Source organism: Clupea harengus, chromosome 20 (assembly GCF_900700415.2).
Source record: "Clupea harengus chromosome 20, Ch_v2.0.2, whole genome shotgun sequence".
Taxonomy (NCBI): Eukaryota; Metazoa; Chordata; class Actinopteri; order Clupeiformes; family Clupeidae; genus Clupea; species Clupea harengus.
In genome coordinates, this window is record NC_045171.1 from 9,708,533 (window position 1) to 9,731,957 (window position 23,425).

Sequence of the window (23,425 nt, forward strand, 5' to 3'; positions counted from 1 at the left end):
TCAAAACACAGCTGAACCCGATTGGCTCGCCATCTAAAAAAGAGCAGCTGCTTGTCTCTCAGTAGTCTTAACCCTGATAGCAGCGGACTCTCACACCGGAGCCGGTTCTGTGGCGGATCGGGACCTGGGCTGTCGGGGCCGGGCCTCAGTGTGTTACCAGACCAGACAGCCCAGGTCCATCTCTCCCCTCTAGCTCTGTGCTGAGGGACTAGAAGCTGGCCATAGTGATAGCAGTATAATTACACAGCTCAGTGACTCGTTCCATGAGGTTGGTACTACTGGTACTGGAGATAACTAAGTGACGGGTTTTAAAGGGACCTATTTCAGTCAGACCGCTCACTGGGGTTTGTAGGATTACCTGGATGTAGGATGTAGTAGAATGTACTGTATACATTTTTCTGCATAAAGACGCAGTTCTATAACCTATGGATATGTTCTATAGAGGGTTATGGGATGGGTGAAGGCGTTTGACATGTGCTTTGTGTCTTTTCTTTCTGCTCTAGCCGTCAGTCCTGCGCCCAAAGCGCCGAGTGGGTCAGGGGGCCCCTCCTGCCGGCCCCCGTGGGTGACGGACTCAAACTTCGCCGACCGCTACGCCCCGGACAAGACCAGCACGGTTCTGACTCAGCACAAGCAGCCGGCGCAGCCCACACCCATGCAGAACCGCAGCTCCATCCTCCAGGCCGCGCAGCAGGGGCCGACCAACACCGGCACGGGTGGCGGCGACGGCCGCACCCCGCTCTGCGCCGCTTGCAACAAGATCATCAGGTGGGTGTCTGCTGCCCCCTGTCTATGGTGCTCCCTCACTGCACCCCCTGAGAGACTCCCAGTCCTCTTCCCTTGGCCCTGCTTCAACAAGCTCTTCTTCTTCTTCAACAAACTTATCCAGGTTCTCTCAGACTGACAGCAGATGAGGGTAAAAGTCAGCTTGGTGTCGACTGGTGTCAAACGCCAGCTCCTCTAGAGGCCAAAGCAGGGCCATGAGGGTAAGAAGGAGTGGAGATTTATGACAAAAAAGAGATATTACATGCCTCCCAGTACAAGTTCACTAAAACAGGTCGCTGACCTCGGGCTTCAAAGCACTTTGTGTTAAAGCAGTGTGTCGGAGAGGTCCGACCCAACATCTCCATTAAATGCTCCCGAGCCCCTTCTTAGTGCTGTATCCTGCTGTCGATCCCAACACTGCCTTTTTGGTTACACCGTTACTGTGCAGGGAAAAGGTGTTAGGTGAAAATAGATGTGTGAAACATTTGTGTGTGTGTGTGTGTCTGTGTGTCTGTGTGTCTGTGTGTCTGTTTGTGTGTTTAGAGGTCGCTACGTGGTAGCATTGGGTCGGTCCTGGCACCCCGAGGAGTTCACCTGCTGTCAGTGTAAAGTGCTTCTGGACGAGGGAGGCTTCTTCGAGGAACAAGGCTCGGTGTACTGCACCAAGTGCTACGACAACCGCTGCGCTCCCCCCTGCGCTAAGTGTAAGAAGAGGATCACAGGGGTGAGTTTGTCTGGAGTTTATTTTCCTTTTTATTTTCCTTTTTACCTTCATGATTTATGATGTGGCTACACTATTGCAACATTGACTTTATATCAGCTCCGTTTTTATACGAGTGACAAACATTAAACCTCTTAGGTACACTTCACATTAGTTTATTTTGTATGCAGTGTGTATACCTCCAGTTAGCATCAGTTCAGAAAGAAGAAGTACAACTCTGGGCAAGCGAGTCCTTAGAAGGCTAGATGAGTGTGCACTAGGTGCGGGGAGAAGGCTAGATGAGTGTGCACTAGGTGCGGGGAGGGGTGTGGTAGGGCCTGGTCGGGGTCCTTTGCATGACAGAATGGATGGATGGGCTGCCATGTCGCGTTACTCCCCCACCCCACCCCTCCCCTCCCCTCCCCTCCCCTACCCTTCCACGCGGCTGCCATGACGCTCCGCTGACAGACTGCGGTCACACTCCCAAGGCTAATAAGAGGTGCTAGAGCTCATGGGTTCACAGTATGGGCGAGTGGGTGTGAGAAGGAAGGGGGGTGTGTGTGTGTGTGTGTGTGTGGGGGGGGGGGGATTTTAGGCTCTCTGTGTGTATATTGGATGTGTGTGTGTGTGTGTGTGTTTGTGTAGGGGGTGTGGGTGTATGTGTGATTTGTGTGTGGATGTGGGTGTATTTGTGTGTATGTGTGATTTTAAGCGTGTGTGTGTGTGTGTGTGTGTGTGTGTGTGTGTGTGTGTGTGATGAGCTGAGCATCAGCCTACATGGAACTGCTTCTCCTAAATCGCGTGCCTTAGCATCTCACCCTTCCGCCCCCCGCCCCCTACCCCCTCCACAGGAGATCATGCACGCCCTGAAGATGACCTATCACGTCTCGTGCTTTCTGTGCGCCGCCTGCAAGACGCCCATCAGGAACCAGGCCTTCTACATGGAGGAGGGGGAGCCCTACTGCGAGAGGGGTGAGACCGACGTCACGCCGTGCCGCGCCATGCCGTGCCGCGCCTCGCCGCGCCTCTCACGCTTGTGCTCACATCGTATCGACAGCCCCCACAGCTGCTGTCAACCCCTTCCAGCGGGGCAGAGGCAGAGGCAGAGCAGGCTTCACACGCCATTTTAGCCAAGCCCAATTTTGCCTGCCACACACCTACACAGATTAGGGCCCAAAGGAACTACAGACTTACATGCTGACACACACACACACACACACACACACGCACACACACAGAAACACACTTGTTACACCCAATTAGGGGCGAAAGAGTGTGAACACACACACACACACACACACACACACGGGCATACACACTTCCACATTCATATATACAGACTCGTTTGTTCACTGAAGAGGTGATGAGACCACATATATATAATTATATGCACAGATAACACAAAACACACGAATGCACACATGAGTTTTAAACTCATTCAAAATCTCTGCTTGACTTAGACGTACACATTTCAGTACCCACACACACACACACACACACACACCCACACGCAGTCTCATTTTCATAAGTGCCGGCTATTTCTGTGTAATTAACTGAAAATGCTCATTATTTGAGCCAGAAACATTTGCCTAATTAAGGCGAACGATTATTTTGTGTGTTTGTTTAAATTGTTGCTTGTAATCAGTGGGATGTTAATACTCATCATGTGATATTCAAAACCTTTCATCCGTCGCCCAATCAGTTTGTTTCTGATTCCTGGCCTGTGCTAATTTGACTACTTAAAACCCAAGTGAAAATTGTGCAACAAAGTGAGTTAACCGATTTGAGTATGGGAGTTTTGTCATTGTTCTTTGGACTTAAGCTTTGCCACGTTAAGCCTCTTTTTGTCTGCCGATAGTGGACAAGCTGACCACATTTTTATGACAAATAATGACTTGACTGTTGTTAAGAAAGAAAGCTGCAGCCTCAGCACCTAAAAAGGATTGCGCTGGAAAGCACTTGCTTTGAGTGGTGGCCCCAAAAGCCTGCCACTCCACAGCCCCTCTAATGGAAAAGTAGGACAATCCATTTAAGTATCGCAGGCAATTTTTGTTATCACCCCCCCTCTGGCCCTCTGCATTAGGACACCAGGGTAGGAGAAGGAAAAGAAAGGAGGCAAAAAAAGTGACATTCTGTTTTTCTTGATACATCCTGCGTCTGCTTTTTTTCCCGTTTGCCTTTAATGCTTGGATGCCTTCCTCCTGGGCCATTTGCATTGCTTTACAGTGATGTTGCTGACCTTACTTTTTCTGTGTGTGTGTGTGTGTGTGTCCTGCAGATTATGAGAAGATGTTCGGCACTAAATGCCACGGCTGTGACTTCAAGATTGATGCGGGGGATCGGTTCCTGGAGGCACTGGGCTACAGCTGGCACGACACGTGCTTCGTGTGCGCCGTAAGTCACCATGATTCACCGCCCGCCGCGCCGCTGCGACCGCCCGGCCAACGCTGGCCTGTTGGCGCCGCACAATGCACTCAGGAAATATGGTCGCTGGCTGCTTGACCCTCAGATAGTTCTCTTTCCATTTCTTTCTGCGTCGTTGCCTGCGTCTCCCATATCTGTCTCCCTCTCTTCTTCCCTCTGTCAAAGACACTGTCTCTCGTGCTCTCATCCCCCCCCTCTCTCCCTCTCCCTCTATCCCTCTCCCTCTCTCCCTCTTTGTCTGTTGAATGCACTGAAATCCATCGTGAGCTTGCAGCTTTGGCACAAGTACTTATTTGTCTGGATATGTTTGGCCCTGTGTCTACATGCGTGTGAGTGTGTGCCTTTCTACACGTCTGGTATTATATTTGTGTGTCTGTTGACTGTGTGCATGTGTGCGTGTCTAGTATTGTATTTGTGTATTTGTGTCTGGGTCTGTTTTACGCCTGTTTTACTGTGTGCCTATATATGTGTGTCTGCGCGCCTGTCTGTGTATTATCCGTCGTTGATTAAGTCTGCCAACACCACGTTCACACGCTCTTCTCTTCCCCCGCAGCTCTGTCAGATTAATTTGGAGGGGAAGACATTCTACTCCAAGAAGGATAAGCCACTGTGTAAAAGCCATGCCTTCTCACCCGTGTGAGCCGACAGCGTCTCGGAAGGGTTTGGGGGTGGTGTCGGCTGGATCGGGACACAACGATGGCCGACAACCCCCTCCCGTGCATTGACCGCTTCACCCAAACTCACCCACAGAGTCTCTTCTGTTCAAGCGAACCGACAGTATTTATGAAACCTTCCTTTTTCTATAGAGCGGTCTTCAAGCCGTTTGTACACTTCGCATTTTTGTTTTTGTCTTGCACCAGAATTTGGTCATTCTGCGACACTCCAGTTATGCATCCGTTTCTGCAAAAAATGTATGAAAAAAAATGTATTTTTGAATGGTAACACATGGGTTGCCTTTTTACACTCTCGAACAGACGAGTTGCACTGCTGCGCATCGTTTCCATGTGTGTTGTTTCGTTGAGATTTAGAGATGAAGTTGAGCCTGAAAGTACTGCCACGCACTCCAGCCGCCCCATGACACATTTAGAGCGTGAAAAACAACCTTCCTAATGTGCCTACGCCTCCAGGTTCCTCATCACACCTGAACTTCCTCCATCTTTCCCCCTTTCATCAACTAAGAGCTTTGGAGGAAAAAAAGAAAGGAAGTGGGAAAAAAAGAGAGGAAGTAGGGAAAAAAGAGAGCAAGGGTATTTGGTGTGAGCATCTTCACTTGATTCTCCCCCCGTGCTAATCCTCCCCAGAGAGGAGGCCCAGAAAGGCACTTGTGGGTGTTTAGAAAGCCACTGAGCGTGTCGCAGTAAGTGGAGCGACTGCTTTAGTGTTTGATGTACTCCCGCATTATATTATTAGACTTCCACAAGCCCTCTCTGGCCCTCTAGACTTCAGCCACAACACACACACACACCACACACACAAAAACACACACACACACACACACACACACACACACACTCCCCGATCCTGCTTAGCCCACACTTCATCTGCCTGCCTTTAGTACTCAGGGTAATGGGAGCCGCGGAGGAATAAAATGTGTCTGGTAAACAGTGCATTAGCACTGATTACGTGCATCTCCGACTGACCCCGGCGACGGCACGTTGCATGCTTCCCATTTTAAATACCCAGGAGCGATCCGATTCATATTCAACGAGGAAGTGTAATTAGAGCAAGCGGCACCAAATGGAGCTAAATAAATAAATAAGTGACACTATCCCATTAGAGAGCGGAGCGGAGGGAGGAGGGGCCGCTCACTGGGTGGAGGCTTGAGTGGGTGTGGTGCCGCTGGACAGGCCGGGGTATTATATAAAGCAGCGTAGACGCTTTACTCTTAACTAGACGCGTCTGCTGCTCGTCACCATAGGGAGGGGGTTCAGTGCTTGGGTCAGTTTGAGTGAGTGGTGAAAGGGACTTTGTCGTGTCGATTGGTTCACTGTGTGTTCATTAAAAGTGAACGAAAGTAGCAAAAAAGTGGGAATTCAGATGTTATGTTCATATTAGCACAACAGCCAGGATGTAAGTACATGGCATGTTTTCTTGCCATGTCCACACAACTTATGCATTGAATTGGTCCTGTTAAGAGTTAGACGGTAGATGGGAACACCAGAGGAGTGCTGGTGATTCAGAAGCGGCTCTTGAGAAAAAGCAGACGGTGGTCGGCTCGCCCCAGCTGCGGCTCCCGCTTAGGGAAGGTCAGCGTGTTGGTACTCACCAAGGTCGGCTTGTTTGCACTGTCCACACCATCCATCATCCTTAGGCTGCCCTGCGGCCCCGTCTCGCTGGTGATCATTCGCAGGAGAGGCTGGAGCTGTACCCTTCAGTAGTGGTTCTGGCTGACGCTCTCTTTATCTCTTTTAAGAGGTGGATTGAATGCCGAGACTCTTCGTTTCGCTTCTGAAAAGCTGAAGGCCATGCACCTTTTGCCCCAGCATCACTCCATCACTCCATTTCATCCCTTTTTTCATTTTCACACTTTTGTTATTTTTGATTTTGTATTTCTTTTTATGAACCTCTTAACCATACCAAGTGCCTTTTTTAAAAGCTTTATAAACTATTGTTATGCATTCAGTAAAATACTGCTGTATCCTTAGGTACATGCTTGAAATGTTTCGGTTGCATAAGAATATGACTCATGCATAGAGGATATCCTCTATAAATTATTATCTATGGATGTTAGAGCCATGTAATCAATAAATATTGTACAATATTTGATCTGTTCTTTTTCTGTGTAGGTATTTCTTGCTCAGCGCTTTACTGGAACACATAAGGCATGGTCACTGGTCCCTTCTCCCTTCTTTGCTTTGATACCACCTCACACTTCTGTCGTCCCATATGACACGATATCACTAGTGCATGCAGATAGCTTCTCAAATACATAAGATAATGACCAGCTTTCACCCAAAAAATTATTGATTCAGCACCTTAGTTAACAATATATAATTTATTTACATCCATTTCAGGTTGAATTACTATACATACCTTTCTGAAATTCCATAGATATATATGTACATAAGGCCAAGTAAAGACTTGAAAGCACTTAGAAACCAATTTCCAAAATTCTACCCACAAATCCATACCATTGTACAAAAAGTACAGAGAACCTTCAAGGATAGAAGGCGTCCCATTTCCACAAAATTGTTGACGACAATTTACATTGATAGAATAAGGAAAAGTAAAAAAAAAAAAAGAATAAATAAATAAAAGAACTGAAGAAAATAATTATACAATTGCATAAGCGCTGTGTCATGTTATAAGTACAGCATTTTTGACTTGCAGAAAGGCAAGGAACATTGAATAAAGAAATTCAATTAAAAACATTCACAGGTACACAATTCTATTGTTCTCAGTTTTGAAAAACAAAAAGGTACAAAGAAGAAAAAAAAATGTCAAAGCAAAAAGTAGAAGCACACTCACACACACCCACACACACACTGAACGTATGTCCATCGACGACAGAAGAACTATGCATGAAGCTGAGAAAAAAAGCACAGTCATTGGGGGGCGGGGAACGGAATTGGCTTCTCTGTTGGGAGTTGTCAGGAATGAGCTACTAGCTCTGCTTCTACGCCAAAGGGACACTTATTGTGGGGGAAAGTTGAGCTGATTTACCATCTCTGCAAGTGACAGGCTGCAATGCGTGCGCCATGTTAGTGTGGAGGAATGCGCAAGAGGGGCCTGTGTGCTACTGGACAGGAGCGAACACGCACAGTCATCAAAAATATATGCAAATACAGTTGTGTTTGAGAAAGGACCACAAGTCATAAAGTGAGACACACACACACACTCTCCATGTCTTCCTGTAGGACTTGCTGCAATTGGGAGAGACTACCTGAGGCCTGTGTGATGAACATATGGGTGCAGTGTGTGGCAGCAAAGCTGTCTTTCCTCCGTATTAATCTCTTCCCTCCAGACCTGTCTCACTGGTGCGTCTCCCTCCAGACCTGTCTCACTGGTGCGTCTCCCTCCAGACCTGTCTCACTGGTGCGTCTCCCTCCAGACCTGTCTCACTCCCTTCTACCCTCAACGTGTGTAAGAGTGATTCGGTTAGTACTTGTCAAATCATGGCCTCAAACTGTACAGACACACATACACACACGGCATCAGGACACAAAAAAAACGGGAAGTATACAAGCTTCTGGCAAACAGTCTAAACCTTAAACACCGCAAGAAAATTATTTGTTTAAATGCTAAATAACCGATGAACAGTAGGCAAACACGTCACGGGTTATACGTTTGACAAATGTTACGCCAGCTGTCTGTCTTTTTTGGCTCCATATTAAAATGATCATGTACATTTACTTTACAAAGTGCTGTAATAAACAGGTTCGGTGTTGTCTGGTTAAAAGTACTGATGCTCAAATGTGATTTATTCGTCGTCATGGTAAATAATCCTGCTTGATTTGAAGATATGTGGGACGGCATTACACAAGTGAGATTATGAAGCTTGACAGAAATGTCTTTAAAGGCCATGGAAAAAAAAACAAAAAAAAAAAAACACGTGTAAATAGTATGTGTGCATGTGTGTGTTGATATATATTTATAACTTTGGTTGTCAGTATTACTGATGTGTACGGTGTACATTAACATTTTTTGTTGAGACAGAGGAACTCATTACAAAAGCAGTTTAAATGAAATATTACATCAAAAATTGATAAAAATGACAGTGCTGATTTGAACACAAAGACCATGATAAGCAGAAAGCGACCTTTCTGAAATGACTTACAAACGCCTGAAGCCCATGACCATGATTCCAATTACACTAGTGAGTTAGTTATGTCTTATGAACAGCCTTTCTTTCAGTGTCAGACTGCTTAGTAGGAAAGAGCTTTTGAGAAACATGTCCCCTGTTCACTGACTTGACCTCCAGAGCTTTTGGAGCAACAATTCCCTAATGGGTTTATTCTCACAGTCATAACTTTTGTCCTCTAAAGCTTTCCTTTCTATTGACCTCGAAACATCTCCACATTCATGGATAGAGCAGACTCTCAGACAGACATTTGCAGAGGCAGGACAAGGACCTTAGATTGAAGCACGACTTCACTGAGCAGGTGTCTTCACTGAGCAGAGAACCCAGGAGAACAGGCAATTCTCTAGAACCCCGTGGACAGGCATTTGGAGAACTTTGCCCCTTCAGGAGTAGCTAGGTTTACATTTTGAACCTAATAAGCCATTATTGGATACAAACTACCCATCGTAATTGCTTGTATGGTTTCCACACAATGTTCCGTCATCTCTCTGCCTTATTGATTCTAAGGGAAAGACCATTCTCTTGGTAGTCCCTCGCCTAACATCCATTATCCTCACAGAAATAATGCTATCAAAAATAATTTTGCTCCTGGAAATACATTTGGAAAATGTATGAGCTTTCACACACACACATACATTGAATGCCCTAGAGCCAGATGGCTTACATATAAAAACATCACACATTACATTTTCAACAGAAAAAAAGCACTGTTCTGCAATGTGCCATTTTGTCTCTGATATCCAATGCGATCTCTGTTTGCTTCAGTCCGCTGTACTGACAGACAATTATTAGGAATGAATAATCCATCTTTGACTTGCAAAGATGCTTTTTTTTCTGGATGACACCGCATTACTACTTGAGCCAATTACGTGCGATTTTGTGCTTCACACTGAAGTCACCTTAAAACATAGCAGCTACACGCAAACCTAGCAGAGACTTCAATATGAGTGTCTAGTTTGACTTTGAACCATTTTTTTCCCAAGATTACAGACAAACTGACAAACAACAACAACAACAACAAGGAGAATATCTAACCAGATCTGATCCAAAAAGCAGACAGACTCAAACAGATCGGGTGTGAATCTGCCAAAGCTGCTCCGCATCCGCCTACCATCTGGCTAGCGCACACGCGCGCGCGACAAGGGATGACACGGATCCTGATGACCCCTGCCAAGATCACCATTCCTTTGAAATGATTTCTCTGCAAGTCTTTAGCAAATTGCATAAAGTGGCTTTCGATTATAAATATGGCTGTTTGTTTTGTTGCTCCATCTCGCAGAGCCCAAGGAGAGTGACCTGAACTGGTATTGGGCAGTATATTTAAAAAAAAAAATCCCTTTTGCAAACAACTCTTAAATCAGATCCCGTACTAGTTTGGTTGCTTATGCGTGACCCCCCCTCGTGAAAGGTCGACACAGATTAGATCCATTTCTACATATTGCATTTTAAAATATACACACGGAACTCACACACTTTTTTTTTTTTTTTCATTTTGTACTTTTGTTGTTCATTTCAAATGCTGCTCATCATTCTATTAGCTGGTTCCCTTCCTCCACTCTGCAAAAACCTGCATGAAAAAGGTACTGGTCAAACTTGAAACAAACAAAAACAAAAAAACCTAAAATACTACCAAAGAAATAAAACTGCTCCATTGGAGTTTCCTCCTCCTTACTGTGGCAGTGACCCAACCCAACCATGTCAAACGATGCCCCCCTCACACCCCTCCTGCATGGCACCCCAACATCCTGTGTACCTTTGTGGAAAGCTCTCCTTCTCTGTCGCTTGACTCTGATCACAAATCACACCAAAAGATGGACACACCAGGCTCTTGTAGGTTGGTATGCACAGGCTGGGGGAATGGACTCATTTCTCAGTATGGGCTAATGGACTACAATGGCTCGGTACTGTCAGTGTGATTCCTTTAGAAGGGGTGGGTGTTCATTTGGGCTCCTTCCTCAGGAGAGGGAGGATGTGACGGAGAGTTGTGGAGACCTCTGAACACCCCCCCTCGGCCCCAAACCAGTGTGTGTGTTTGTGTGTCTGTGTGTTTGTGTGTGTGTGTGTCTGTGTGTCTGTGTGTATCCACTGTTGCGGTCGCTGCTAATCTGGGTTAGCACTCGCCGTCTGACACCAGGAAAATCATGGCCTCCTGCTTGCCGATCTCGGCCATGACGGCGGCCAGCTGGTTGAGGTTGCCGCTGTGGAAGTGCTGCGCTTCCCACCAGTCCAGGATCACAGAAGTGGGGCTGGGTTTGGACGCGAAGAAGCTCATGTGCCTAGACGAGGTCCAGAGACAGGGAGGGAGGGATGGGAGAGAGAAAGGGAGAGGGAAAGAAAGGGAGAAGGAAAGAAAGAAAGAAAAGGGAAGATAGATCATGAATGCACATATTGCACTTTAGCATTTTGTCACTTTTAGCAGATGAGTGAATCCCTCTCTCTGACTGTGACTCATCTCCTGGGCTCTCTCCTACGGCAACCCACTGTGGTCAAATAACACTTTAATTCAATTTTAGAAAGTAAAAGAAAAGCACACAGTACAAACATTCATTTTATGAACACTACTAATTCTTTGTACTTGTATAATTATTTTTATATCCCTTTTAGGTAAGAGGATGAGAAGAGAAGACGACGGATTGTTGAAGTGGTTTATTCTTTGTTGGACTTTAAATGCAGAAAAAGATGGAGGTTTTCTTGTGGTAATGCTTGTCGTTAGCGCGAGCGAGCGCCGTGTTATATAATGGGATATTATGCATGCTGTGTGTAGGGGGGCCCGGGGGGCGTAAATGTTTATGACCATCATGAGTTATGCACTCTCTCCCACAGTTTTCCAGTTATTATGCAAATTACATTATCTCAGCAAAAATCAATATAACGGATATTTCTTTTCTTTTAACATGTCGCACCATTTCAGCCTCTGAGGGTCCTTTCACTAGGGGGCAAAAGAGCTGAAGGTTTTTTTTCTCCTTGATGTGGGAAGTACTGTATGCTGCGGAGTTGCACAGGTAGAGCATGACCTTTTCCCATTGACCACGCAGAACCTTTTCGGATCAAAGCTGATCAATAACAATAAAAGCGGTGACCCCTTTAGGTTGTATAGTTGATGTGGTGGGAAAGCATCTCCCAAAGGTACCTGAAGTAGCTTGTTCGATCTAATGGCCTTTTTCTGTACTTCAAATGCCTGGGGGGGGGGGGGGGGGGGTTCGGAGTTGTTTTGTACACGCCACCCTCTTTTGTGCGAGTGACTGGCTCGAAGGTGGAACTGTGCTAACACTTATCCACAAACTGCCTGCCGTTACAAAAGCAAAAATGAGAAAACGGCAAAGTAACCTAAAAACTCACACTCTATTTGTAAAAAATATATCTATATATTTTTTTCAAGCTCACGGTTTATGCAACTAAATGAAAATGGATCCCCCTAAGTCCAGGGCATTAATTGAAACTGCAGCACTACTTCAAACTGCAGCACGACTCCAAACTGTAATTAATTGGACTAAGCGAGCCCTACTGGTGGAATGAAGTCCACCTACTTTTCATCAAACCCTCGGACTCTAAGTGAATAAATAATTGAATCCCAGACTGGTTGTTTTGGTCGGCAGGAGTCGAGTAATTGGGTGGTAGGGTGTTAGTGGGGGAGGTGAATGATGAGGGCGGCGCCGGGCTCCGGGGCTGACCTCTCGAGCTTCAGTCTTTGGGCCAGTAGCCTCCAGTCGGCTCCGTTGGGGCAGGGGGCGTCCAGGCTGCTGCAGATCTTCTGGCGGATGAGGTAAGGGATCTGGAAGGCGCTGGGCCCAGCCAGGGCCGGCGTGCAGTTGTCCATCAGCAGGAACTCGGAGTCCAAGGGCCGGTTGTCCTGTGGAGATGAAGCACCAGATTTTTAATTCACTTCGCTGGCCCCTTTATTCATGTATGCATTTATTTACTTTAAAAAGGAGAATGGTACAGTCCACAGCAAGCATTTATTTACTTTAAAAGGAGAATGGTAAAGTCCACAGCATGCATTTATTTTCTTTAAAAGGAGAACGGTACAGTTCACAGGATGCATTTATTTACTTTAAAAAGGAGAATGGTACAGTCCACAGCATGCCTTTATTTTCTTTAAAAGGAGAATGGTACAGTCCACAGCGACATTTGTCAAGGTAGCTTACTATGCATCCATACCCATGCTGTGACACTGTACTGCTAATAATGTCTGTTACTTACTGCATGTAAGTTGTGTGATATTTGTGTTCAATCGAGGTTGTCGCTAAGGACTAGCATGGCATTTGCCATGATTGTATTAGCCGTTAAATTCAATATATATTCCATGTGATGCAAATCAAAGCTATTAGTTATTCCGTAACATAGAGAACAGAAAACACCATTTACAATCTTAAACCCAATTTCCTGCTTATGCAATGCGTGGCCTTTTCTCATTATAATCCATCATGACCGGAGTGCAGGATTCCCTTTCCATAAAACCTGCTGCCACCTTTAACAGATCAGCACAAGAGCTTCAGTTAATTAAACTATGTACCAGTCCCTAATCCCATCTGTTAAGATTCCACACGCAATGAGGAGCCATCATTGTTTCGCCACTAGAAAAAGCCGATTGGTCAGAACCCCGGGTGCCCATTGACCTCTGGCATCGCTATTGGCCAGCTGGCGCCGAGTGGCAGCGTGTGGGCCTGGCACGGAGCAACAGTTACCTTGGCGATGTTGAAGTCGAGGCTGAAGCTCTGTCCCTCCCCCTCCACCTGCCACACGCACAGCTGGCCGGTGAGCTCGCAGGTGCTGAGGCTCAGGCGCTCCAGCGTGAAGGTGCAGTGCAGGCTGCGCTGGGAACCGCTCCAGATGTGGTAGAACGGAATCTCCTGCGCAACCACAACCAGACACACACACGAGAGACATGGGAGAGTTACACGAGCGCGTGGTCTTCCCAATCTTTGCATACTTCACATAACGTCCTTTCCTGGTTTACTTAAACACTTCCATACTCAAAATCTCAAATCTGATGTTTGAGAGACAGAATAGTGTAACAATGAAAAAGTGAAGACAAAAACACAGTAGGATGGAGTACTCCAGTGCGTTGGGAGATGGGATCCAAAACCATGACAGGAAATAACATCTGCACATGGAAGACCATATTAGTGCTCCTACAGGTCTTACACACTTCAACACTTAAACCTTTGAGAAGCAGAATAGAAATGTAACCAAATACAGTATTAACTATTAATTCTAGTCATTCTAAACGTTTTCAAGTTATGCATTTTAGAGAATAGAGAATAACCCATCCTCAAAGTCGTTCTGATAAACCATCAACGGACATGGAGATGATGATTTCATGCATCATACAGAGTCAATGAAGCAACCAATGTTTTTAAGATACCAGTAGTAAATATTGAGAATTTAGAGAAGACATGTATCCATTGGGGGGAAAAAGCAGGAAATATTTCACACATGCCAATAAACTGCAGTTAATCTTTGAAATAAATAAATAAATAAACAAAAAACAGCTGCAAGACATCGATGAGCCCAGACATATAAAATCATTTTTGAAAAAAAAAAAAAAAAAAAAAAAACATTCCACAAATGTTCATCAAGTGAGACTGCTGCTCACGGCTTGCAAGATTCCGCTGAAAAAGTGGGTATCAGCAGAAGAGCCAATATGCAGGGGAAGGTTTTGTTTGATGATTTATGACCCCTCTCTTGGCTCCCGAGCTCGGCTAAGCCAGGTGTGGAAGCTCTTTATGCAAAGTCTGTAAATGTTCAGACGCATTAAATCCCAAGCTTTAATAACTGAATGACGACGCAAAGAAAGGAATATAACCCAGCGTTAAAAGAATAACAGCGGGGGAAAAAGCAAACAAAATACGTCACCGACTGCTATATCCAGCATTACAATAACATAATAAGGAGAAAACAATCCAGTCTGCTCCAGTCAAGGCTCTCCGAGATCTACAATAATGCATTATATATAAGCATCTCCGCAAAGTTTGGTTTCTGTAAAACTCTTCAGACAAATGGAAATATTGCGTTTGTGGATGAGGATATTACCATGGCTCTGACGTTCATGAACTTCTACTATACAATTTCCAGGGATGACAAACGCAATTTTGCCAGGACGATGACAATGGATGCCAGGCTCAATTGTGACTGCTGGTTTCAGTCAGTGTGTGTGTGTGCGCACTACTGCAATGTCAGCTTTATTCACTCCCTCTCTCCACTTCTCATTTCCCTGGAGTGGCAGAGAGGTCATTGAGCCACAGAGAGGTTAGACTCCTGCGTTCGTCTTTATAGATTCCTCTGTGCATTAGCGAGCGCTTTAATGCACTGCAGTTCTGCAGTCTGGCCAAATGGGGGAGCTGTTGCACAGGCCCACAATTAAATAAAAAAATAGGAGCGAGTCAGAGTGAACGAGAGAGTGAGAGAGACAGAGAGACAGAGAGACAGAGAGAAAGAGAGAGAGAGAAATGGGGAGAGACGAAAGTCCTCCGAGACAAATAACTCACAAAGAGATGAGACGGACCTTTCTCTGTGAACTGTGTAACTCTCTCCAAATGAACCGGAGATGTCTAGGGCCAGTGACCCAAAACGGCTGCTCCTCCTCCATTCTCTGGCCACGTCTCGCTCACCTCTGGGCCAGGCGGGGTCAAAGCACAGAGGAATGGCCCCAACTACTCCTCACTCCCATGGGCTTCTTCACCTCAAATCTGAGCTCCTGCTTCCACACCCATGGGGAATTTATTCTCCCGCCATAGGCAAATCTGAGAGTATAGCCCAGACAATTTACATCCCAAATGACCTCTCCAATGCCCTCCCTGTGGATGTGGAGTAACAGCGGCCAACACCGTAAGGGGAAGGAGCGAGAGAGAGAGAGAGAGAGAGAGAGAGAGAGAGATAGCAGTCGGTGACGTATTTTGTTTGCTTTTTCCCCCGCTGTTATTCTGAGTGAGTGAGTGAGTGAGTGAGTGAGTGAGTGAGTGAGTGAGTGAGTGAGTGAGTGAGTGAGTGAGTGAGTGAGTGAGTGTGTGCGCGTGCGCGTGCGCGTGTGCGTGTGTGTGTATGTGTGAGGAGACCCTCAGAGCTTCAGAGTGAGTCAGAGTCTCTTTCCTCTAATACCCCTTTTCCACCAAGGCAGTTCAGAGCCGGTGAATAATCTCAAACCAGTTCTTTGCGTTTCGACAGCCAAAGAATCGGCTCTCGGCCAGGAAAACTGGTTCCAGAGCAGCACCACAACTTCGCTGGTCTAGAACCAAGAACCGCTTATGTCAGGGGGTGGGTGCAGGATTATCAGGACCAACAAGACCCACAAACATTTTGTGAGCCCCATTTTTGTTAAGCTGATTAATGAACTACTAATTTCTCACTGAGGGCTAGCTAGCTGGGTTGGCACTAACCTTGCTGGTAAAGTGAAGACTTATACAGTGGCTCAATAGCCTGTGGAAAGGTAAACTGGTTCTTATAAGGTTCGCAAGTTGAACCAACTCCGAACTGCCACTAGCGCCGACGTAGCCCCTGGTTCCCATTGGTAAAAAAAGGGGTAGCAGTCAAGACCAGGCTGGCTATGAGAAGCTTCCAGGCTGCAAGCTCCCTCTTCACCAGTGCTGCCCTTTCAGGAGGCCGTTTCCCATCCCCCCAGGGCTGACCGCAGCATCTAACGAGCCACAGGCTCACAGACTCCCTGCTCCATGATGGAGAGAGATGGATGGCAGTGGAGGTCCTGTATGTACTGTGTAGGAAATGTATCCATTGGGAGATGACTGATTGTAAGCACATACTTTACTCTGAGGGACTGTTAATATGGCCTCGTCACATACTGTACATAAAGCCCTTCAGTATAACGGACATATAATAGACGTATTTATTATACGGCTCCTCAGAATGTTGCAAAAACGTTCCATTTGATTTGAATGGGCCACCACGTTCTGAGGTCTGATGTTTCTTTATATTGACCAAAAAATTAAGGACTGCTGCCATTGGCAACAGGTTTTATGCTTCTAACTCACATTTTTCATATCATTCTGCAAGTAGTCCGTTCACTTTTCGTAATGGCAATTCAGTGCGACTTGAAGTCAGCAAGTAATACGCTGCTACGCAACATCTGAATCTTTAAAGTTCTCTTTGCATGAAGAACTATTATTTCTCATCGAAGGCCACGAAATGGCAATAGAATCACTTAAAAAGAGATATTTTGGAGCAATGTTTTTTTTATCATTTTGGCAAGTAACCCTACAAGAAAATAATCCCAGTCTGTCATGTCTGGATTTATTTTCCTATACTGACTGACGGACTATACGTTATCTCTCTCGCTTTTACTTCCTAATGACACACACATTCGTTTCACTGTATTGTCATTGTGTTTCATGTTTACCATTTTTTTGTCAACAAAACTACTGGGGACAATTTGCTGGCAATGAGGAATCCAACTAGGCCTAGATTTAAGGTTGGAGTTAGGGTGGGGGGATGATCATGATTAGAAACTTTGGGTTAAGGTCAGGTTATGTATAAGGTTAGTTGATTTGAAAGTTACAGGTAGCTCATAGCTCATACATAATGTACTGGCTATTTGTCTTATCCAAATGATTCATTACTTTGATGACATTTATTTAGCATTTATTACCTAAATACTCACTAAGGCTAATCCCAACTCCTCCAATTAATTACAGCATGTCTTATGTCAATGTTAAATTTGGCAATATGAACTACCACCTATGACAATGGGTTGTTGACATAAGTTCATGGCTAACATACACTCACAGTATGACAACTACCTACAGTAGCAGGTCTGTGTTATATTTCATATGTTATATTTCAGTATGTAAGGGGTGTTTTTCAGTTTTCACGACGGGCTTATGTAGTGTCATGTGCAGGGGCGGACTGGCCATCGGGGATACCGGGGGAATCCCCGGTGGGCCGACGAGGTTGGGATGGTCCAAAATACCGGCCCACTACCATCACCAACCGGCCCCCTCTATGTCACCACCGGCACCCTCAATTATTTTCCATACTACTCAGAACACGTATATTTTCCTCTCGTAACTATACAATTGAAGTTCACTGATTGGTCTTTATACTCCTCCTCACGATCTGTATTCACACTCATGGTGCCTATTTTTCGAAAATGTTCTGAAGTGTCTTCTGAAATGTGTTCTTACGGACTTCAGAAATTCAACATAAGAAACGATCTCCACCTTATTAATGAACACCTGAAAATGGGTTCTTACACAGCCGAAGTGTTCTCAGCTGTGCGGATTGAGGATGAGGATTCTTAAATTAAACGCACCTGGATTTGCATACACGCCCCGCCACGGCACGCAACCGTAGTGACGTGTGCCGTCAGCCCTTCTAACACGGAGCGGCCCGTGGGGCATCTGGTAGTTTTGAGGAATTGCATTTAAGAAAACTCTGGGCCATTTACGACTGTTATTTCGCGTGACAGTGACAGTGATACAAGGTAAGTTGTGGCGTTGAATTGGCCAATGTTAGCTTGCTTTTCACAGATGAGGTGACGTTCACTACCAACTAGCCTAGCTAACGTTAGGTAGATAAATGTCCAAAATTGAGACCGTTATGATCTGGTAAAATAGGCAAGCTGGCGTTGTTGTCATCATCGAGATGATTTATTTTAACATGTTAGCCGTAGTCACTTGTTTACAATCGATGAGCAAGCTATCCATGGTGGTAGTTGTAAAGAGGGCAATCTTATAATTTCTAATAACTTATGTAAAATAAGTTAACCAGCTAGCTTTTTATGCTAAAATCACCGTGTTACACACAACACTAACATTATAAACAATGTTAATATGTTATCTAGATTAGATAGTGAGGTCATAATAACACATGAGTGTACTGATATTGGTTTTTATTATCATGTGACTATAATGCACCCGGGCCAGCAGAGTTAGTTTAGGTTCTGTTACTTAACTTATTGTTTTATGCACCTTCAACACCCCTACACACACACACACACAATCACACACCCAGCATGCAACACTACTGATACCACTGATGTTCACACCCCATCGTATGTTCTATTCTGTTCATTTCTACAATATAGTTCATACTAATTCTACCCTCTGATTCCAGTTTCTTTATTGTGTGGATATTCATTCCTTAAGGTTCTGTAGTTATACGTATAACCATCTGATACTAGCCCAGAGTTAAGCCCATTCATCTAGCAAACTATACCTACCTTGGAGTGTTACAATAGCCAGTATCATTTTATTCCATGTGTCCATCCAGGCAAATTGGTGGATCCAAATGTTATTTAAAAAAAACAACATATACGATGTCATTTCTTTGTAATCATCCAAAATAATGTTAAGTGTATGGGTATTTTTCCAAGTAGGCCACTGACTGGTCGATACGTACGATGCATTGAATGGGCAACGCGCCGTGTAGGCTATTGAGTGGGCAGCGCGCCGTGTACTGAGTGGGCCGCGCGCCGTGTATTGAGTGGGCCGGTCTGACACTAACTCCCGGGCCACTTTTTTCCCCCAGTCCGCCCCTGGTCATGTGACCATGTTAGCAGTGCCACTGACCATTGTGTTGCTGATTGTACAAGTCAAACGTATCTTTCCTGGCCAATCCTGACGAGAGGCTTCTGACTCCTTAAGAAGTAATTGGTGCTGAATTTAAACCCGCTCTCAATTAATTCACGGTGTACATTTAGGGCAAAATCAATACATGCAAAGTCAGGCTTTCCAGCTTCTCCACGGCACCTGTAGAATCATTAGCAAGGGTATCTTCATTTCATCCTTCATTAAGACGGAGGGGATGGTGGATAAAACTACCAACACATGGACACTTGGAAGCGAGAGAGAGATGGACTCTGGAGTGTCGAGGCCCTGGCGATTGTACAACTGGTGCAGGGATGGCAGAGACAAAAAGCAAACAGTGTCAGTGGGCTTGCGGAGGGAGAAGGGAGAGCGCGACTGACCTGGTAGCTGGCGAGCAGCTTACTCCTCCACTGGCTCTGGGGCATGTCGTGGATGGACAGGCGCAGGTTGTGGTAGCTGTCTTTGAAGAGCAGGACGCGGGGCTCATCGATCATCCGACCTCCTAGCTGTTTCTCCAACTCCATCACCTCCTGGGGAGCAGACCCAACATACATGTATATGCGCGCACACACACACACACACACACACACACACACATACACACATACACACACACACACACACACGCACACAAACACACAAACACACGAGGGCTCAGGTCAAGACAGGAAGGATGGGTGAGAAGATGAGATGAGAGGACTCTCACCACCACATGTGTTGACATGTTGACACATGTTCCTTCAACATCAGCACCTCCACCCCCTATACCCCCTATACCCCGCCCCCGACTCCCATCCTCTCCCCTCCATCTTCTCATGACACGCCAAGGTTAGATCATCTTTTGGAGAAGCGTGGAGATGGCAGGCGGAAAACCAGCGCTGCCCGCCGCAGATACCTGGCACACGACGAGGCGGGCATCGCGCAGAGCCATTAGTCACCGGCTCGTTTGAGCTGCCGCACTGCAAATCTTCCCCCCCTAATTTTGTCCCCAGCTTTTGGTGCCAGGAAAGATTTGCACTGGCAAGTCGGACAGTTTCATCTCCATGGGATAAAAAAAAAAAAAAAGACAAACAAACAAAAAAACTAGAGGACATGTGTAGAGTTCAGCGCGGCCATCTGGAGTGATGTCATAATAACCCCAGAGTTCGTCGCTGATCTATCGCCATTCATTTGGGAAGCATCCTTCATCTCCTAACCCATCCTCAGGGATCAAGAGGTCCTCGGAAATCTGGAAGGTTCCTCGCGAAGGCTGCCCGCCAACCGCCTTGCGGAAAAAAAAGACGGATGTGCGGTGGAAGAGAAAAAAAAGAGAAAACTAATTCACTGAATTAGTGGGTTAGAGGACTTGGAGACCTTGTAAAAGAAAGTCACGGTTTTCTGTAGAGAGGGTAAAACCGAAATCACAGCAGTAAGCAGGAAAAAGGAAAAAAAAACTATTTTCCAAAATACAGTGAGGCATTCAAAAAAGGCGTCGACAAACCAAAATTGCAACAACTGCCAGAGGCTGTGTAAAGATAATTACCATATGCTTGATACTTCTCTGTGTGCATCCGGACGCACACAAGCTAGATTTGGAGCGGTACTTTAGTTACGATGCAAAATCACACCGAAGATTCAATTTTCTGCACTCTTTACCCCATTTTGACTAGACTGATTTCAATTAACGCCGTAAATAACCTGTTCATTACCCACGTGCCTACGGTCCGTGTTGAATTTCTTCAGCCAGGGAGCCATTTTTCTTGTAGATGAGTGCCATATTCATCAAGACTTTGTCAAAACGGCTTACATCCTTGTGTCTGGCCTAAATGCAAAATGTGACAGAAAAAGAAAAAAGTTTCCTTATCATTTATTCCCTCTCTGTTCTTTCGCTCCTTCCGAGAATGGGCTTCGTTCCAGATAGCCGCTGTCTCCATCTGCGTGGCTCTGAAGTGTTAATCGACATCAGCGGCGTCTGGACCAGGTGAACTGGGTCACAGGTCGGCTCCATCTCATCAGGTCACGCACGTCAACGCAAAGAGGCCAGTGCAACTTCAAGGAGCGCTTAATCTTCCCCATTTCATCATTTTACAGGGACAGCGTGGAGGCTTTGCGGCTTTGTGGCTTTGCAGCCGCCCTCAAAAGTGCTTAATTTGAAACATTCTTGAGCACAATTATCCTTTGGTGGGGGAGATTAGCATTGCAAATGGACGCCTGTGGACTCTGATCCCGCTCCTGACCCTCCGGCCCATCGAGCCGACTGGGGATGGGGGAGCCGATGAGAGGCTGCCAATTATCCCATTACCGATCTCGAGGACCCACTAGTGCCAACACAGATCTCACCAGGGGTCCCCCCCCCCCACATACAAAAAAAACTAGCCTGTTGAATTAACAAGTCAGGATGAAAGTGAGACACAAACATGGCACTCCATGCCTTTACCGTTCCACTTTCTTTTTTTTTTTTCAGTTTTTTTTCTTTCCTGGCAAAAACATGCAAGATTCAAACACGTGTTTGTGTGTGTTGCCACTGACACCACATTTAAGACAGACGAATAGCTCAGTGTACACCCCATTGTCTTCTTAATAAATTACACTGTAGGGGTGGGTTATTTATGGGAGGGGAGGACAACCAAAATCAACACTCTTATTCATAGTTCCAGAGAGAAACAAAGGGAAGCATGAGGAAGAGACATAAATCAGTGATTTTGGAACTAGGGACCTCCCCAGTGTGTGTGTGTGTGTGGGGGGGGGGGGGGGGGGGGTGTCAGAGAGAGAGAGAGCGATAGACTATCATTATGTGTGAGTGTGTGTGTGTGAGAGAGAGAGAGACACATCAGAAGGACTGGACCAGAGGCTACGTGTGAGCAGAATTTGAACATTGTCAGAGGGGTGAGAGCCTGAGATCAGAACTGGGCCAGAGCACGACAGGACTGCCCAGCGCCTTCCCAAGTGGAGAGCCACAGAGGAAGAAGGGACAGAGAGACAGGACAGAGAGAGGGGGAGAAAGAAGGGGAAAAAGAAAGGAGGAGGAGAGAGAGAGACACACAGGCAGCTTAACACTCGTGTCTGCGGGTCATGAGAGTGGCGGGCTTTAGAGGGACAGATAACAGGATTACTGCAGCCATGGCCACAGTTCTCCCGAGCACACACACCATCTCGCTCATCCCCCCTCGGCCCCGGCCAGCCCAAGTAGCGCTCTCAGCCCTCAGCCCTGATGGACTCTGTGTGCTGTAGTCCGTTTGGGGACCACGAGAGACACTCGTATAGTTAATCTCCTCACAGCCAGGCCTGTGACAGAGGGAGGCTGGGCCACTGCAGTGAAGCAAATAAATAAATAAATAAGTACATAGAAACCCACAGACAGTGCACAGTTGGCCAACAGGGACACAAAAGAAAGACAAACAAAAAAAAGAAAATAAACAAAACATTTGAAGGCAGTTTGCAAGGCTGGAAGGTTTTATAAGGAGAGGGAGAGACTTGTGATGGGGAGACAGGCAGAGGGGCGTGTGTCTGTGTGTCTGTGTGTCTGTGTGTCTGTGTGTCTGTGTGTCTGTGTGTCTGTGTGTCTGTGTGTCTGTGTGTCTGTGTGTCTGTGTGTCTGTGTGTCTGTGTGTCTGTGTGTCTGTGTGTCTGTGTGTCTGTGTGTCTGTGTGTCTGTGTGTCTGTGTGTCTGTGTGTCTGTGCGTAGCCATAAGAAATAACATGCTCCGTGGCCTTCTGCTATTAGTTTTTAAGGACAGGCGTTCTTTTGTTTTTATTGAGCTTTTCATCAAAACAGGGAGGGTGACACCAGGATGAGTGGTGGCGGCGGTGGCATGTCGGTAACACTGCCTGAATAAATGGCTCGGCGCTGAGGCGCTCTGACGGTTAAGGATCTTGTAAAAACAGTGTGTTCTCCTTGACCAGTAGCAAGGTGCCAGGAGGCATTACGTGCCACTTAGAAGACTACTCTTGAGCCTGTTGTCAAAATAAGCTGGGGAATAACTTTCGGATAATGGCCCTTGGCAGCATATTGCCTTGATTTATCATGAGGCTCGTATTGCAACTGTTCCCTGCACACACACTTCCTTCCGTGTGCTCGGGTCTTGGGTTTTGTGATGTTTTTTTTTCTCCTGCCTCCGTTTCCTGATTGAGAGACTCCATCACCATGAGCTCCGGTACTCGACTCGGGTCCCTTCTGATTAATAACTACAAACGTGAGGAACTTGCTAGCTGGGCTTT

General features: G+C 46.0%; 2 protein-coding genes across 6 annotated transcripts in view; one reads left to right on the plus strand and one right to left on the minus strand.

Annotated features, from left to right (window-relative positions):
• pdlim7 (PDZ and LIM domain 7) overlaps positions 1-6,650 on the plus strand; it is a 31,876-nt gene extending 25,226 nt beyond the window's left edge. The window contains exons 7-11 of the mRNA XM_031558082.2: positions 504-768; positions 1,309-1,489; positions 2,317-2,437; positions 3,744-3,859; positions 4,443-6,650. Coding sequence (XP_031413942.1) covers positions 504-768; positions 1,309-1,489; positions 2,317-2,437; positions 3,744-3,859; positions 4,443-4,529 — 770 coding nt within the window. The 3' untranslated portion in view covers positions 4,530-6,650. The remainder of the gene's footprint in view (positions 1-503; positions 769-1,308; positions 1,490-2,316; positions 2,438-3,743; positions 3,860-4,442) is intronic.
• A 219-nt stretch (positions 6,651-6,869) lies between these two features.
• The window catches only part of unc5a (unc-5 netrin receptor A), a 137,353-nt gene continuing 120,797 nt past the window's right edge, over positions 6,870-23,425 (minus strand). For all 5 annotated transcript variants that reach the window (XM_031558076.2, XM_031558080.2, XM_031558077.2 and 2 more), the window contains 4 exons: positions 19,609-19,758; positions 13,376-13,540; positions 12,362-12,540; positions 6,870-10,966 (listed from right to left, as the gene is read on the minus strand). In XM_031558076.2, coding sequence (XP_031413936.1) covers positions 10,801-10,966; positions 12,362-12,540; positions 13,376-13,540; positions 19,609-19,758 — 660 coding nt within the window. In that variant the 3' untranslated portion in view covers positions 6,870-10,800. The remainder of the gene's footprint in view (positions 10,967-12,361; positions 12,541-13,375; positions 13,541-19,608; positions 19,759-23,425) is intronic.